This window comes from Felis catus, chromosome D4 (genome assembly GCF_018350175.1).
Source record: "Felis catus isolate Fca126 chromosome D4, F.catus_Fca126_mat1.0, whole genome shotgun sequence".
NCBI classification, from domain to species: domain Eukaryota; kingdom Metazoa; phylum Chordata; class Mammalia; order Carnivora; family Felidae; genus Felis; species Felis catus.
The window spans coordinates 74,246,611-74,264,010 of NC_058380.1; the positions used below are offsets into that span (position 1 = coordinate 74,246,611).

Below are 17,400 nucleotides of genomic sequence, written 5' to 3' on the forward strand. Positions count from 1 at the left end.
GGCTCCCCCTAAACATTTTCTACGTGGTCCAAGCCCTGTCTGTCTGCGGTAGCAGAAGATGCTTGTCTGTCTGTCTCCCCAACCAGACAGTGGGCAGGCCTCCCCCCCTCACAATCCCTGAGAACCTCACACCTCATAGATGCTCACGGAATGTTCCTGAACTGGACTCAAGGCCCCAAGAGGGGGCAGAGTGAAGGTGTGTGCGAGCAGAGAGGACAAGGGGACATCACGGTGCTTCCTATCACCGCCTATGAGCAGGCTCCAAGGGCAGGGCCCTATCTGCAAGGCTGCTTGTCATCCCTGGGGAGCCCCCAAATACAGCCCAGCCTCTTACAGGCAAGGTATCTCAGTGAGCCCCTCACTTCTATGGAGTAAGTCCTGTCTGCATTGCTCTCCAACCAGCCCCTGAATGTCCAGAGTCTCATTCTGAAGCATCACGGCATCGTGTCGCTGGCATTACAGCAACGATCCTCCCCCACAACCCCGACAACCCCATACACGAACCCCCTACACACGGGGCGTCAGAGTCTGGGCTCGGCATGGCCCAGGCTGGTGCAGGCTCTTCATCTACTCCTGGGCGGGGCTCCCCTCAGGGTGACTTCTCGCTTGGTGGCCCGGACTTGTGGGTGAGTGTCTCCAGATGCCACATCCAGCTCTCAGAGTATGCCAGAGGGAGCGGAGACCTCTCTGGTTACGCCCCGGCACCGTGTGCGTCCAGGGCAGCCGGGTCTCCTGGCAACCCCCCCGGGAGACGTTTGTTAGGGTCTCCAAGGCAAAGCGTGAGCATGCTGTTGGCAGGACGGCGGGAGCTCACGTCACCAGTTAACCCCCGCGTGCACAACTGGGAGGCAACACCGCCCCCGTGTCCCAGGCCGAAGGCGGCCGAGTGAGGGCTTGAGACTTGGAAAACCCACTGGGTGTCTCTTGTCCTCTCTGCTTCCATCAGGATCTCAGTCTTCCTGACTTAAGTTTTTAGTGGCTGAGGGCCAGCTGGCACTCAAAAAGCCCATCTTTTCCCGCAAACGTTTCCCCTCCCGAGTTCCCCATCTCTGTATCAGCGTCCAACTGGCTGGCCGGCCAGAAGTCTGAGTCATTCGAGACCCTTCTCCCTCCCTGAACACCCCCCAAAAGTTAACCAGCTCCCGGGTCCTGTGGGCCCAATGCCCAGACCCAGGTCCTGTGAGTCTCTTCTCCAGTGTACCCCCCTTCCCTCCGACTGGCCCCATCCTGTCTGTCCTGGGTGAGGCAGCCCTCCTGGCAATCTTCCCGCCTCGCCTTGTTCTCACCCTGCTAGTGGCCAGAGAGCTCTTTCTAAAATGTGAACCCGACCTCAGCACTCCCGTTTAAACTCCCCTTCATCCACCCTCAGCTGTGTCTGTAGGCATTTGCGAATCTTCAATGAATCATTTCTCTGAGCAGAGCCAGCATCCAGATGTCTAACTATGGTGTTCGAAGCCCTCCAAGACCTCGAACCCTGTGTCTCCTGGTCTACCTCTCCACTGCTCAACCCCCAGTGCCACATTCACACCTCGGGATCCAGCTGAAACGAATCTTTGGCCCTACAAAGGAGCTCTCTCACCTCCAGGCCTTTGCACCTGCTTTTTCCCCTGCTGGGAACACTGTTCCGTCTCTCTTCCTTCAGGTCTCAGCTGAGATACCACTTCCTCCCAGAAGCCCTCCCTGAAGCTTCTCACTGGGCCAGATGTCCCTTCTCTGTGTTCCCACAGTCCTTGGAGCCTCTGCCACCACTGTACTCCTACTGGGGAGTGTGACCATCGGCTCCTTCATTCATCCTACAAGACGGTGAGCCGAACCAGGCCAAGGACGGTCTTGTCCACTATTGTGTTACCAGGACCTCGCATATCATGGACAAGTAAGCCTGGAATTCCTATGCTGGTGTCACCGGAGACAGCAGGAGTACACACACTAAGTCAGGCCTGGAAGCTGAGTACCAGCCCCGGACCCGCCTTTGCACATAGCGACAGTCCCGTGATGGCACAGGCCAGGAGGCCCCTGATGCATTCCTGCAAAGCAGCCTTCCCTGTGCACGTGGGGACAGACACCCCAACCCGACAAAGGCATGTGATTGATTACTGGCCAAAACCAGCTCAAAGGAGAGGGAAGAGGGCTCACGGGCTACTTTCCCATTTCTGTTCAACCAAGCAAGGAACAACTTTCTTAGCAGAGCAACGGTTCATTGAACAATTGTATGAGCAGAGCAACTGTTCATACAATGAAAGCGTCCACTGCTGAAAATATATCCCTGGGAAGCGCAGACCTGTCTTGGGAGAGAAATGCTGGGGGGTGGGGAGTGAGGTCTCAGCACCAAAAAGTGAGCCTCCCGGTCGTTGCCCACTGGCCGGACAGGTGTCCTCAAAGTCCACATCCGTGAGGCCCCACGGAGTGGCCCTGAGCCCAGAAACAGGCCACCGGGGTCCATCGGGCCCCAGCGCAGCCACCACTGGATGCGATGGCTGAGCTAGCCCCCGCCTCCCTCGGGCATCGCTCTCCCGTCTCTGTGATGGCCCGACTTACTCTCGCCCTGTCCTGGTGAGGAGGAGGGTGCGGGTGCTCTCTGCCGGTCCATGGGACAGAGTGGCAGCTGCAGAAGCCGAGGTCGGGGGTGGGCGGATTGTCGTGCTGCGGGCGAGCTGCTCAGAAATCGGCTGTCGCCCCTCCGACTCTGAGCCGGGCACCGCTAAGGAGGCAGAGAGAGACCAAGGTGAGTTCGCCTGGAGAGGATCCCTGCAGTGCGCATGTCCGGGAGCAGAAGCATACGGGCAAAGAGGCAGTGCCAGCTGAGGTCATAATTGAAGTTCTCAAAGAGGTCACTGGCCCACTGACCTCAGAACCAGAAGATGTGGTTCTTGCTGGGAGCTTGGCCGTGCAAAGCTGGGCCTGCAGAGCTGTTCCTACCTAGATTCCACCACCCCCCTCCGCCCCCCATCCACCATTTCAGCACCGCGTCTGAGTCTGCAGGCACCTCCCCCTGTAAAGAACTCATTGCTCCTTCACATGGACACCCCCAACCCCCCACCCCGCCCAGCCTCGGCCGCGCATCACCACGTTCTGGGACTGACTCCAGAGCCCCCCACCTCCCGCTAAGATTATCGTCACGGCTTTGCCTCTGTGCATTTTTCTGGGGAGAGTGTTCAAAACTTTAGCCTTTCAAAGGGATGGGTGGCCACGGGTTAAAAACCACTGACCTGGCCCACACGTTAAAAACAAGGTGCCCCCGAGGGGCGCCTGGGTGGCTCAGTCGGTTAAGCGGCCAGCTTCGGCTCAGGTCATGATCTCACGGTCCATGAGTTTGAGCCCCGCGTCGGGCTCTGTGCCGACAGCTCAGAGCCTGGAGCCCGTTTCAGATTCTGTGTCTCCCTCTCTCTGACCCTCCCCCGTTCATGCTCTGTCTCAAAAATAAATAAACGTTAAAAAAATTAAAAAAAAAAAAAAAAGGTGCCCTCGGAACCCTACTCAATAATACAGAAAGGAACAGACTGTCGATACAGGGAACAACCCAGACGAATTTCCAGAGATACAGGGAGTGAAGAAGCCAATTCCAAGTGCATACATATGATCCCATTTATAGAATGTTCTTGGAATGACAAAATCAGGGCAATGGCGGCCACCTGAGAGACCATCAGGAGCTCAGAAGGCAGCGGACGTGAGGTGTCCATTAAGGGGCGACGTGCCATTAATCTGCACCATGGCTTTGCAGGATGTTCTCATTGGGGGAAACTGGCTGAAGGGTACATAGGATCTCCCTGGATTATATATCACTACAACATGTGAATCCATAACTAACTGAACTTTTAACTAAGGTTTAACTTCCCAAGTTTTAAATGATAAGCCTTGGAAAGAGGCAAAGCCAATCTGAGGTGTAGAAGCCAGTGCAGGGGTCACTTTGAGGGTGTGGGAATGACTGGAAGGAGCTTAGGGGAGCGTCTGAGGTCCTGATCGTGCTGAGTTTCTTGGTCTGTGTTCATTTTGTGAAAAATCCATCAATTTACGTTCTTTCCTGTATGTTTATTTCACTGAAAAGTTCACATGCATTTTTTTAAAGGTAAAAAACTGAAATCACAGAATGCATAGACGTGGAAAGTGTTCATGACAGCGCTTAGGGGGGGAAAAAGAGTTATGAAGCGCTCACATATAATATGATCCCATTTTTGCTTTAAGGGCACCTGAATAAACACGTACACATTGGTATAGAAAACAATTCACAGGTTTGACGCCAAAATGTAGCAGTGATGGTTCGGGGCATATTTTTTTCTCTCTTCCGTTCCGTCTACCCTATCTGTAGTTGCAAATTTTCCCACAGTGGACCCGCATGATATTTTGTATCCTAAAAGGTAATGTAGGGGCGCCTGGGTGCCTCAGTCGGTAAATGTAGGGGCGCCTGGGTGCCTCAGTCGGTTAAGCGTCCGACTTCAGCTCAGCTCATGACTTCACGGTCCGTGAGTTCGAGCCCCGCATTGGGCTCTGTGCTGACAGCTCAGAGCCTGGAGCCTGTTTCGGATTCTGTGTCTCCCTCTCTCTCTGACCCTCCCCCATTCATGCTCTGTCTCTCTCTGTCTCAAAAATAAACGAAAAAAAAAAAGGGTAATGTAACACAAGGTTTTCGTTGCTTTGATTTTTCAATAGGTGCCATCCGGCTACTCCCAGGTTCTGGCCAACAGAGATACACCCACTCACCCATCTCGGCCACCAGTGCCCGCTCCCGGCGGAAACTGGGTGCCCTCTGCCGCAGAGGACTGTCCCTGCCGGAGGGTCGCCTCTGGGCTCGGCTCCTGGGTGTGCTGGGCTCCACGGATCTTCTGGGGACTGGAGGACCCCTGGTCTGGGGATGGGAAACTGCGTCCCGGGGCTCAGATGCAGTGAAGGGCTGGGCCAATGTTCCTGCAGTGCTGAGGGACCGTGGCGGGAGAGACATGTTGAGATCGCCCGGGCCTCCGAGCCCCTCCACGTTCTAAGCCAATGAGCTCCTGACCTCTGGGACTTGGCACCCGGGGCTGTACGGTGTTTCTGAGGATGTGCCCCCGTTACACGTGCCTTTGTGTATCGAGCCATCCACCTGCCTACCCACAGGGGCAAAATTATAAAGCTCAATTTAATTTTTAGAAAATATACAGAGAAACGGAATTTCTAATCCTTTCTTCCCATGTAGCCACAGGGAGCCAGGCAGGCCTCCTGCAGGTGGCAGGCGTGGGGGACGACTGCACCCAGCTTTGGAGGCTGTTGCTCTACATGGTGGCTCATCACTCTACCCCTCACCGAGTGCCCTCCTCCACCCTTGCTTTGGGGTTCTAGCCCAGTCTCTTCTCAGGGAGTCGCCCTGATTGCCCTTTACCCTTGTCTTCTGTTCCCCTCCCGCTCCCCACTCTGTAGATCTTCATTTACCATTCAGTCATTGATTTGCTCAACAGATACTTATTCCCCAGTCTGTCGCTGGTTGGTCGAGTGGGGGATGAGGGGAGGGCTCTGAGAATGCCCAGGTCATCAGCCCCTGTTCTAGGCTCACGGCACTTATTCCCAGGTTACCCCTCTGCACACAAAGCCGATGGGGAAGGCGGGGTCCCGGAGTACCTGATGTGGGAGAACCGGTGCTCTGGCGTTTGGGTGAGGGGCGACACTCTACTGGTTTCTGAGCCCACGAAACCACTGTCTGTCTCGGGGGATGCCATCCAGGGCTCCTGAAAGAGGCAGTGTCCCTTTAAGTCTGAGGAGTGTGCCTAAGGCACACTGGGAAGGTCTTCCCGATCCTGGCCTGGACCTCACATTCCAGAAGCTCACAGGCCTGGAGGCTGGCCCAGCTCCTGGCGGCCAGGCCTGCGGTGTGAGAGTCCTCAGGCACTCGGGACCAGCACCAGGCCAACAGCAGGGACTCTCCATGTCCCGGGAGGACCCTGAACAAGTCCTGCTTCCCTGAGGAGTTGGGGAGGCCCTGGAGACAGACACTGTAGCAGATTTCCGGAGCTGAGGAAGGAGGGGAGGAGAGGGAGAAAGCCGTCTCACTGTGGGGATGGGATTCACATTTTCCACATGTCTTCCAGCTTGGGCCTGGAATGCCATGGTCCTGTCTGACGGCAGAAAAGCCCGGGCCCAATGAATCGGGAAGATAAAATTCATCAAATGTGCACGCCTCCTCAACACTGGGTCTAATGAAAGGTGCAAAGAACACAAACAGGAGACCCAGGTGCCTGCCCTCAATGAGTTCGTGGTCTAGTGCAGATTGCTTACTACGGGCTCATCAGGACTACAGGTGTGTGTGTGTGTGTGTGTGTGTGTGTGTGTGTGTCCACATGCATATATATGCATTATTCTAGGGGAGGCTCCATTGCATAAGTCACATTTCCATAGTGATCTGTGACTCCTGCAATAGTTTAAAAATTGCTACTCTAATGTCACAAACAGGCCATGGAATGAAGGACTATCCCCCCATCTGTGCTAAGCAGGCTCAAAGAAATACAGACAATGGGCCATAAGCTTTCAGAGGACAAGAGGTCCTGGCAGGGGGGCAGGGGTACAGGGAGCTACAGCAGAGAGGCAGCACCAGGCATAAGCCCTGAATGTTGGGGCAGAATTGTGCCTGGTAGCGATTGGGAACAGCAGGCATTCTGGAAGGGTGTGAGCAAAGGCCCGGGGGCAGAAATCCCCAGGAGATCCATGCCCCATGCACAGATGCTTACCTCTAGGTGGGGCCCACCAGCTTGGCGCAGAGACTTCTGTGGAAGATGCTCAGAGAGGCCGCTTCCCTCTAAGCTGGTCAGACTGCTCTGGTGGGATGCCAAAGGCTTGGTGCCCCGAGGGTGAGGTGGCCTGCTGGGGCCCGGAGGAGGAGCTGCCTCGACTTTGTCCAGGTCCTGGAGGTAGCCATCTCTGGCCACGGATGCATGGAAGCCTGCTGGCTTTACAGACACCATCTGCTCCACAGTCTCCCTGGCAGCGGGGAGGGGCAAAGCACGTCTGAGCCCTGGCATGGGCTGGGCAGCCCTGTCCTGGGAGCCAAGCAGTCCGGGTGCAAGCTCTGGGGTCAGACACCCCTGGCTGCCCACCCTGTGTTTTGTCACCGTTGAACTGAGTGGCCTCGGGCAAGATTCCTCCCCTCTCTGAACTTCACTTTTCTCCTATATAAAATGGGGAGGGCCTGCATAAACCTACCCAACACACTACAGCAGAAATAGTGTGGAAACAAACAAGCTATCATTTCCCAGGCGTCAGGAATCTGCACACTATCTTCCCCATTTCACCCATTTCATTAACTTCAATCTACTCAAAAGGCTCATGTCATCATTATAAATGGAAGTGCAGTCAGTATTCTGTTACAAACAGAAACTAACTTTGGAAATAGACACAAGACCCAGGAACACATTATTGTTACATTCTAGGCAGATCCTCTTGTCTGCTAAAGGCTCTGGGCCTGAGGTCTGCTCGCTTGTTCTTGTTCTTTTTAAAGGACAATCAGGAGAGGCAGTGAAGACATAATGGCACGGGAACTTTCTCCTGGAGGGACTTGGAAGGTCTGAGGCTGAAGAGGACAGTGACGTTATCTCACGCTGCATCTGGCCTGCCAAAAACCATGTCCCGCCCCACCCCAAATCCCTTCCAGTGCTATCCACGGTGTATAGTCCACACTGGGGAGAGACCTGGGTCACAGGCCAGGAAAGCCACTTCTAAGCTGTAACGAGCCGTCGAGCTCAGTAGGATAATCACCACCCCTGTGGTTTCAGAGCTGGTCTGGGGACAGGTAGGGGAGGCTCAGTGACATACTTGAGGGGGGTCCTGTGACTTCTTTCAGCCGGTGCTGGGAGCTGCCCTACGGGCATCCCGGTGGCCTCTGATTTTCTTGGAGGTGGAGCTGGTCCATCAACTTCTACCGAATGGCCTTGCCCGTCCTCGTCCTCATCCTCGTCCTCGCCCTCCTCCGGCTTCATGGCTTCTGGGACGGTCTTCACGCTGAGGTACCTGAGGAGCACAGAGGAGCATGACTCTGCCCGGCAGGGCCAGCCAAGATCCAGTCCCTGGGCCGGACACCCCGGCCTCACCCCTGCTACTCACCGCTCCAGGAGGCCGTGGAAATCCTGCTCCGCCGGCAGCTCCTTATGCCTGGGTGGGGCCGGGAGGCCCAGCGGCCCGTCCTCCGTCTCACTGCTGGCGGTGCTCAGCTCCACGTTCACATGCGATGGGCAGGGGCCGATGCTGGTGGCGTGAGGCTGGGCCAGAAAGGCGGAGGGGCAGAGATTCAGCAGGTAGCCAAACACCACTTCCTAGGGACCTACCTTTCACCAGGCTCATGCGGGGCACTGAAGAGTTACAGGATAGACTCGCTGACTCTATCACCCTTTCCTGCGCGTGCAGAACACAGGGACTGGATCGCGCGACCTTCAATACTGGCTGCCATGAACGGAACATCTGCCATATGCCAGACACTGAACAGGCACGACTGCACAATAGTCCCTCCAGTACCTACAGCTTTTACAACCCATTTTACAGACAGGAAACCGAGGCTCAGATGACTTGCCCAGACTTACAACAGAAGCGAGGGGCAGAGCAGAGACTTGAAGCCAGATTTCCTGCCAGAGGCACCTCTCCTCACCTGCTCCTGCTGGGTATGGACACCCAGCCCCCAAAACACCTTCATTGTGGGAGCACGGGAGCCCCTCAAGATGATGCACTCGGGTTTGCACCCGTGAGTGCATGAGGTAGCACCTGGGGGGAGGGGGGCTTTCCACAGTGTGAGAGTTTCCCCTACAGCACTGGGCCACCAAGACCTCCGTCGTCATGGATACCTTACCAGCGCCCAGCCCTCCGTCGGCCCCCGCCTCACCTACCATGCTGGCCCTTTCTCCTGCTCCAGTCCCTAATAGACATGCCTTCGCGGCACAGGGAGCAAGGCACAGAAGACCCCACTACTGTCACCTGTGTAGCTGCTATGTGACTGCTATCCACTCACTCTGCTCAATTATGCAGAGCAAACCATGATCATCTCTCTTGGGGCTGTGATTTGGGCTAGAGAGACTTCTACAAAGTCCTTTCTGTGCAAGGCCCTTGTCTAGGGTCTCCTGACCTGTGCACAGTCCCCAACTCCATCTAGTGCTACAAGCAGGACGCTGGAGGCCACCCCCATTCCCCTTCCTCTCACCACCACTGCAAGGCCAGGCAAATGTGCCTTCTACACCTGTCTCAGGTCCACGCACATCTCTCTATCTGCCCTTCCCTTTTCCCACCTACCTGCCGATCCTCTTTTAATACCCCCTGCTGAAAACCCAGAAGAGTTTAAGGCCAAACCCTTGATGTGACCCACAAGTCATCATGGAGCCCCCGTCTTCCCCTCCAGCCACAGCTCTGACAATTGCCCCCTCACCTTCCATACTCTAACCACAGGGCCTTTGCACCAGCTGTTTCCCCTGGTGCATGGCTTCTGCTCTTCTGCATGTAGTAATTCCCACTCAGATCTCATTAAAACATTTCTTACTCAAGGAAAGTTTCTCGGGGCCTCTAAACTCAGTCATGTTGCCCTGTTACTCTCCTAGAGCCCCATAATTCTCCTTCAGAGCCCTAAGCAAAATAGGATGAGTTCAACAAGACAAGCAACTCCATGAGTATTAAAACCACCTACTTTTTTTTAAGTTTATTTATTTATTTGGAGAGAGAGAGAGAGAGAGAGAGAGAGAGAGAATTCCAAGCAGGTTCCACACTGTCAGTACAGAGCCTGACATAGGGCTTGATCTCATGAACCCAACATGGGGCCCGATTTCACGAACCATGAGATCATGACCTGAGCCGAAATCAAGAGTCGGATGCTTAACCAGCTGAGCCACGCAGGCACCCCCCACCTATTTTTGTTGGTCGGTTTCCCACTGAATTCCCACCACGTGTCTCGGGTGCTGGCACATGGTGCATACTTCACAAGTATGCAGTGAAGACGTCGATTAATGAAGAAGAGAAGGAAGGAAAGGTGTGGTATGGCTGGGCAAAGAGGTACCTGAGGGCAGAGGGTCTGGGTGGCGGGTGTGGGGGCTTGTCCTGAAGGAGAAGGCAGGTGCACTGGCTGGCGTGGAGAAGGCGTGGCTGGGGGGCTGTCTGGGGTGGAGTCTGACCCGGCTCGCTCAGGTTCAGGCTGGGTGTGGTCCATGTGGTCCTTCAGCTCTTCCAGGCGAATACCCAGCTGGAATATCTCCTCCTCTAGCACCCTGGGGAGACATCAGCACCCGGACCTGTTACAGCAACCACAGCAGGCAGGTCTGGGAGGCTGTGGTTCTGAGCGGAACTTCCAGAGAATGCCCATGGACGGTCCAGTTAATGTCCCAGTTTGGATTATGTGGAGAACTTGAAAAAACAAGGTGAAAGGGGACTCCACTGGGAACAGGTGGCCTCCGCCTGAGCCCCCCTCTGCGACCAACAGGCTGTGGGGCCTTGAGTAAATCCCTTCCCCTCTGGCCTCACTTCTCTGCTCTCTTATGAGCAGTTTCAGGTCTCATCTCCAAGGTCACGTCTCATGGCAATGAGTCCAAAAGGACACACACTTCAGCCTTCAGGTGTACCCGCATCCGGATATGCTGCTAATTGGGGTAGGATTTCTCCCTGTTCCTGTAGCACATGAATTATGAGGACAAAGTGTGCCCCTCCCGGTGACTGAGGGAACCAGAGGCCTTCCTCCCCAGCACGTACCTGCCAGGATCAAATTTGCTGGGCGTCCCCTGGGGGCCGGCCAGCTGCTGGGCCGGCTGTTGCTCCCTGCAGGCCTTCAGGTACTCTTCCTCCAGGGCCGCGTGGGCGGCCTTTAGCCGCTGGAAGCCCTGAAACCAGACCAGGCCAGGAGGACCTGAGTGTGCAGCCCCCGTGGGCTCTGTCCCTGCAGATACAGTGGATGAGGTAGCTCATGGTGGGGTGGGGCAGGAGACCCATCCTCTGGGCCCCTAAGTCCCTAGAAGGCTGGGGTTAGGACTCCCTAAAACCTGCCTGCCCCCGTCTAGCTCTCTGCCATCAGACTGGCAAGACCGAGGCACGGCTTAGAGCCTCGGCACGGGCTCCAGAGAGCACTAGTGTTTCCTGGATAGACCTACACGTACCCCAATGTTCCATGACGGTTGCAGGCCAAATACGCCATCACTACGTCCCCCTGTGGGCCCAGTACTTGAGCGACCACGGATCCTCATTCTTATTTTCCAAACTGTGGATCTGGGAGCAGTAGTCACTCTTTTCCCAAGCGCTTATGGACTGTCACGATAGATGACCATCACTGCCACACTGCTGCTAACAACAGCTAAAATTTACTGAGCACTGAGGTTCTACGCTAAAGCAGTTGGCATTAGTCACTGAATTTCCAACATAGTCCTAAGGACAGGGGTAGTTTATCACCTTCATTTAAAGAGGAGAAACTGAGGCACAGAGGGTTATTTAAGTTGGTGAAGGTCACACAGTAAGGGAGCAAGTTGTAGGCAGGATTTGAACCCGGGTCCTCCAGCTCCAGAGCTCGTGGGCCTAACAGTGATGTTAAGCGTCCACAGCAAAGGTGGTGACAGCTAACAGATGGTTAAAACTCAGGAAGAAGGGTCATTTCCCCTGGCTTGTGATCATCCCCATCCCATTCATTCTATGCTGACAGCAGACTGAGTTCAAGGACAACCTAGAATCTAGTCCCCGGACAGGCTTGATCTTCCAACAGCTCTTGACCTCCTAGATGCGGGGGAAGTACGACAGAGGGGAAGAAAAAGAAGCGTTTTGTTTTTCAAGGTCCTTGCTCATGCACTCAGTGAGATAATACAACACACATCACATATGTTGCAGTTGGAAAATGGACGATGTCTATACGGTAACACAGTAACACAGTAATGACGTAGTAAAAATATAGCATTTTTTACAAACCAGGTGTGTTGTATTTGCCCCTCTCCACCCCTCTTCAGCCCCCCTCCCCACCCTGCTCTGTGCCTCCAGCATCAGCTGGGCTCCACACCTGCTGGCTTCCCAGGGGGGGTCTTGCCTAGTGGGAGGCATCTGTAAGAGGTCAAAGGGCGGGAGGAGAGAGACCTGGCAGGGAAGAGCTGCGGGCAGCTGTCGGTCCCCAGGCTGCCCTGTTCCTTGTCGCATCCCCTGACGCTGCCCACGGCCCCGCTAACAGCCCTTTCATTGACCTGCTCCTTTCCCGGGGTCCTGCTGATGCAGCAGAAATCTCGATTTTATATACGACTATAGTTGTCCAGAAATACCAAAATCCAAGAGGAAATAAGCCCATAATGGTTAGATTAGGGCTCCCCTCCCCTTTCCCCCTTGGTTTTCAGATACTGGGCAATCACTTTTACAAGACAAGAAAATTTTTGAAAGGGCAAGTCTCTTCTGGTGGCTGAGAGGGAGACAAATGGGTGGGAGGCGGTGCAGGCCAGGGATTACCACCGCGGACTCGGGAATCAGACAGACCTGGGTCTGGGCTCCGCTGCCTACCAGCCGCGTGGCCTTCAAGTCGCCTGTCTCAGCTTCCCCCATTCCATTCCAGTTAAATGCGGGCGATGACTGTAACCACCTTACTGGCGTTCTATGATAAAACGCACCACCACCACTGCTTAATCAGTGGTAATACTGTGATATACTGATCCTTGTCACGGCAAGCTAAGCAGGGGCTGTCTGCTGTGAAAGGAGACGGTGTGTCTGAGATTCTCTGGCCTGTGTTGCGGCGGACGGGGCTTCAGAGACTCCACTTTGGGGGACAGAGCAGGTGTCTGGAAGCTCCAAGGGCATCTCCCGAAGTAGACGGTACCTTGAGTTGGTCCTGGGGCGTCAGCCGTCCTGCCTGCATCAGCCCTGCGAAGGATTCCACCTGGACATCGGGAGGGGAAGGAAACCCGCTCTAGTTAATCGGGACCCTGGAAGGTGAGGCCTGCAGCCCCCACGCTTAGCCACATTCGCGCTTTGGCACCAGAAACTGGGTCCCGCCTCAGGATGTGGGTTTCCTGCCAAGCACGGAAAGGCGGATGCCAGAAACTGTCTCCACCACTGGCTCTGGTCACGGCTGCCTTTGGAAAAATCAAAGCGGAGCCTCCCAGAATTTATCAATAGCAAAGCACACTCACTCGTGGGCATGAAGGTCTATGACACAGGATGTTTACTGCCGCATAATGGCGGGGGCAACAGAAACGATCGAAAAGCCTATCTGTGGAGTAGTACACAGCCATCAAGAAGAGGAAAGTGTATGTGTCTGTGCTCACGTATAAACTAAGACCTACTTTTCCATGTCAAATTGAGGTATAGCCCAGTCTTTATAATAAGCTACCATCTGTATAAAATAGGGAGAGAGAGAAAAAAAGGAAAAATATAAATACATTTGCTTATATATTATAAACACATTTGCTTATATATTATAAACTACCTCTAGAAGGATGCAAGAAACTGAAATATTAATTGCTTCTGGGGCAGAGACCTGGGTGGTGGTGGGGACAGGGATGGGAGGAAGCATTTCTACTCTATGGACCTTCTGAACTGTGAACAGAGTGAATTCATAGCCTTCCCAGAAATAAACACTCAACTTCAGGATATTAAAAAAGTCAAGGTCCAGCATAGCATACATACTTGTGTGACCATTTCTAAGAACACATGTGTGTGTGTTGAACACTTTTGCATGAAACAGAAGGGCAACTATGGGAAAAAAGACTTTTCACTGAATATGCCCTTTATGCTATGTGAGGTTATTGCCATGTGCATCTAATTACCTTTACAAAAAACTTTTTTTAACAAGGAAAAAAAGACAAAGGATGATTTGGGGCTTTCTAGGATTTCTAGGAAAGCTCTAGATTAGTGCCAAAAGGTAATATAGAAATTTATATAAATTATACATAATTTATATAACATAGAAAACAGAAACATAATGCAAGCTACATATGCAATTTAAGATTTTCTTTTTTTTAATTAAAAATTTTTTTTTATCTTAGAGAGTGAGAAAATCTTAAGCAGGCTCCACGCTCCGCACGGACCCCAACGCAGGGCTCGATCCCACAACCCTGGGATCACGACCCAAGCCAAGATCAAGAATCAGACGTTCAACCGACTGAGCCACCCCGGCATCCCTGCAATTTAAAATTTTCTAAAACATAGAATAAAATTCTAAAAAAACTATGTCAAATGTAAAAATGTAAAAAAGAAACATGGGGCGCCTGGGTGGCGCAGTCGGTTAAGCGTCTGACTTCAGCCAGGTCACGATCTCGCGGTCTGTGAGTTCGAGCCCCGCGTGGGGCTCTGGGCTGATGGCTCAGAGCCTGGAGCCTGTTTCCGATTCTGTGTCTCCCTCTCTCTCTGCCCCTCCCCCGTTCATGCTCTGTCTCTCTCTGTCCCAACAATAAATAAACGTTGAAAAAAAAATTTTTTTTAAATAAATAAAAAATAAAAAATAAATAAAAAAATAAAAAAGAAGCAGGTGAATTAATTTTAATAATGCATTTTATGAACCTAAAATATCATTTTGACATGGAATCCATGTAAACAATTATTGAGATATTTTATATTCTTTTGTCACATTAAGTCTTTGAAACCCACTGTGTGTTTTACCCTCACGGAACACCTCAGTTTGGACTGGTCACATGTCAAGTACTGACCAGCCACGTGGTCTGTGGCTCCTGGATCAAACAGCACAGCCCTAGGTCATCAGGGGTCAGCTGGTGCCCCAGCTCCTGCTCGGTGTGATGACCTTGCCTTTGCTTTACAGCGCACAGGACACGAAGAAACATCTCTCCAGGTATGGAACGAAGATGGTGGTGATAAACCAGGAGAAAGTACTTGTTCAGGTTACTATGATGGATGAGCTTGAGGAAGCCAGACACAAAAGGACAAAGATTCTATACATCTATTTATAGAAAATGTCCAGAAAAGGCAAACCTAAGGAGACAGAAAGTAAATGAGCAGCCTCCAGGGGCTGGGGGGAACGGGAATGGGGGAACTGCTTAATGGATAGGAGCTTCTCACTGGGTGATGAAAAAGATTGATTGTGGTGATAGCTGCATGACTGTGAATATAGTAAAACCCACTGAAGCATTAACTTTAAAGGAGTAAATTGTATGACATGTGAATTATATCTCAACAAAACTGTTACCAAAAAAAAAAAAAGAAAAGAAAAAAGAGGATGCTTGGTATTTCTCCGAAGGAATGTGTTTTATGGCCATGATAATATATGTAACTACTGCATTTCCCTTTTCACACCGACAACTAGGAAGCTCAAAACCAAACATGAACCTGGTAAAGCGTTCAGGGTCCAACAGGACATTTTGTTTATTCACTTTACACTAAGTTCGGTCTATTTTTTTCTACCCTTACTTCCCCTTTGCCCCATTTTCCTCACTTCTGCTTTCAGAATGTGGTTGTCATGCATGTATTTTCTAAGCTGCTTTAAAGCACATCTGGCATAAGGCCAAGTGTGCAGTTAAAAATAGAGCTACAAACAATTCACAGTTATTTGGACTGTTTGGTGAAAGCATAAAGGCCCTTTGAGAAGGGACTGAGAATTTATTTCTGTAATGAAACGCACTAAGAAAGTGGGGTGGTTTATCCCAAACTGGAAGACGTAGAGTTGAGATTCTCTTATCCTTCCAGAATCCTGGAGGAGCGGTGAGTCTCCCCTAGGGGTGAACCAGGAGACACTTTCAAGCCCAACTTGAGGGAGTTTGATGGGACACAGTGCCAAAAAAGGGAGTTAAAGCCAGTACTGAGTGACAAGGAGGAGGCTGTAAACCACGTGGCCTCTAAACCAGGAGGGAGAGGCCCACGTTTTCGAGATGGCCGAGTTACCTCCAGCAGGGGAATGACAAGGAGCCTTGCAGAGAGGTTCTTACTCAAGCAGACACTGCTTTCTCAGGTGAGTTATGTCTCCCTCGTTCCCCTCACCTTGGCCAGGAACAGGCTGGCCTGAGAAGCCAACTCCTGGGTCCGCTCTGCTGACGGCTGGTCCTGGGCGATGCCCGGGTTCTCCGAAAGCCACTCTGGGGCAGACGAGGAGGGGCTCAGGTCTCTTTGAGCTGGTGGCCACCCTGGAACACACAACCACTGAACGCTGGGGCCAAGAACCGTCCTTCCTGGAGCTGAGGGACCAACGCTGAACCTCAAAACCACACCCTCACCCTCCATCATCAAGCTATAACTGTCATATCGAGATCACACTGTCTTTACATGGGCCCCAGGAAGTGGGCTGGGCAGTGTAGCCCAGGTGCAGGAGAGAACGAGGTCTGGATCTGCCCCAGATCACACAGCTGGGGCCAAGTCAGGCCTCTGGTTTCCCAGTCAGTAGCTCAGGCTCTAACTCAGAAAGACTCGAGTTCAAATCCCTACCCCACCCCCTTCTGCTTGTAGCGGCGTGGCCTTCAGCAAGTCCTCGGCCCTCCGTGCCTCGGTTGCCCTAACTGTCAGCGGGGTTGATGTGGGGATTAGGTGGGATCCTGCACGGCAAGGCTTGGCACAGAGCCGGGCCCCCACACGGGCTCCACAGTGACATCAGTGCTCTTTGTTACTCACTGGGCCCAAGATCCCCCAGCTGCTAGACGCAGAGCTAGGGCCAACCCCCTCCCCCCACCCCGACCACCCTCCCAGCTGCTCTGGCTCCAGGAAAGATACATGGTTTCCACATCTCCATTCGACCTCTTCAAGTCAGACGTCCCAGACAAGGGCCTCACCTCCCTCCCTCCCCTGACCTGAAGCCAGTGCCACCCTAAGGCCAACCAAGCCCCCCCAGAGCAGAATCACAGGCAGAAGGCCCTCCAGTCACATTTCCTCTCTGACTCACCGGAGGCCCCAGAGGCCTGTGGGGCTTCGGCAGGGCCCGACCACCGCTCCACAGACTGGGGCTGTGGGATGGTGAAGGACAAGACCTTGGTCCCCTGGGGCACCGTCCCTGTGTGGACGCTGTGGCTGGGCTGGGGCGGGTCCGAGTACAGGTTCACCTGTCAGGGAGGGGAAGGCATGAGCACAGCCAAGTCAGGGTTGGGGCAAAGCCCCCGTAAGGCCTCACCTTCATTCACACCATCGCTCAGGCACTCAACAAACATGTCTTGTAGTAATAAATACTATATTTGAGTGGAGCCCTTGGGTGGGGGCCAAACAATGGGCCAAGGATGTGCGTGCCCTTTCACGCCCTCTTTAGGCAGTCCTGATGGGGAGGCAGGACAGGGACTATCATCCCCATTATACAGAAGAGGAAACTGAGGCTCCGGTTAAGCCATTCACTCAAAATCTCCAGCTATAAATCCTTGGACTGAGACTAGGACCCTAAAGTCTATGGTTTTCCATATTAATAATTTTAAATACTACTTGTTATAATAATTTACAGTGTGACCACAATTATAACTAAAACAGCACTTCCAGCAAGTATAACTATAATCATATAATCACATTTATTAGTAATAAAACATTTTCAGTAGTGATTATCAC

At 52.9% G+C, this 17,400-nt stretch overlaps 1 protein-coding gene across 7 annotated transcripts in view; it reads right to left on the reverse strand.

Moving 5' to 3' along the window:
* The window catches only part of AKNA (AT-hook transcription factor), a 55,308-nt gene that overhangs the window by 11,135 nt on the left and 26,773 nt on the right, over positions 1–17,400 (reverse strand). For 6 of the 7 annotated variants that reach the window (XM_045042852.1, XM_045042853.1, XM_045042856.1 and 3 more), the window contains exons 5-15: positions 16,757–16,913; positions 15,865–16,058; positions 12,755–12,814; positions 10,672–10,799; positions 9,986–10,193; positions 8,059–8,213; positions 7,771–7,965; positions 6,690–6,939; positions 5,587–5,693; positions 4,696–4,907; positions 2,536–2,698 (exon numbers count right to left, since the gene is read on the reverse strand). In XM_045042852.1, the coding sequence (XP_044898787.1) occupies positions 2,536–2,698; positions 4,696–4,907; positions 5,587–5,693; positions 6,690–6,939; positions 7,771–7,965; positions 8,059–8,213; positions 9,986–10,193; positions 10,672–10,799; positions 12,755–12,814; positions 15,865–16,058; positions 16,757–16,913 (1,829 nt within the window). The remainder of the gene's footprint in view (positions 1–2,535; positions 2,699–4,695; positions 4,908–5,586; positions 5,694–6,689; positions 6,940–7,770; positions 7,966–8,058; positions 8,214–9,985; positions 10,194–10,671; positions 10,800–12,754; positions 12,815–15,864; positions 16,059–16,756; positions 16,914–17,400) is intronic. The other variant, XM_006939392.5, reaches the window with a different exon arrangement.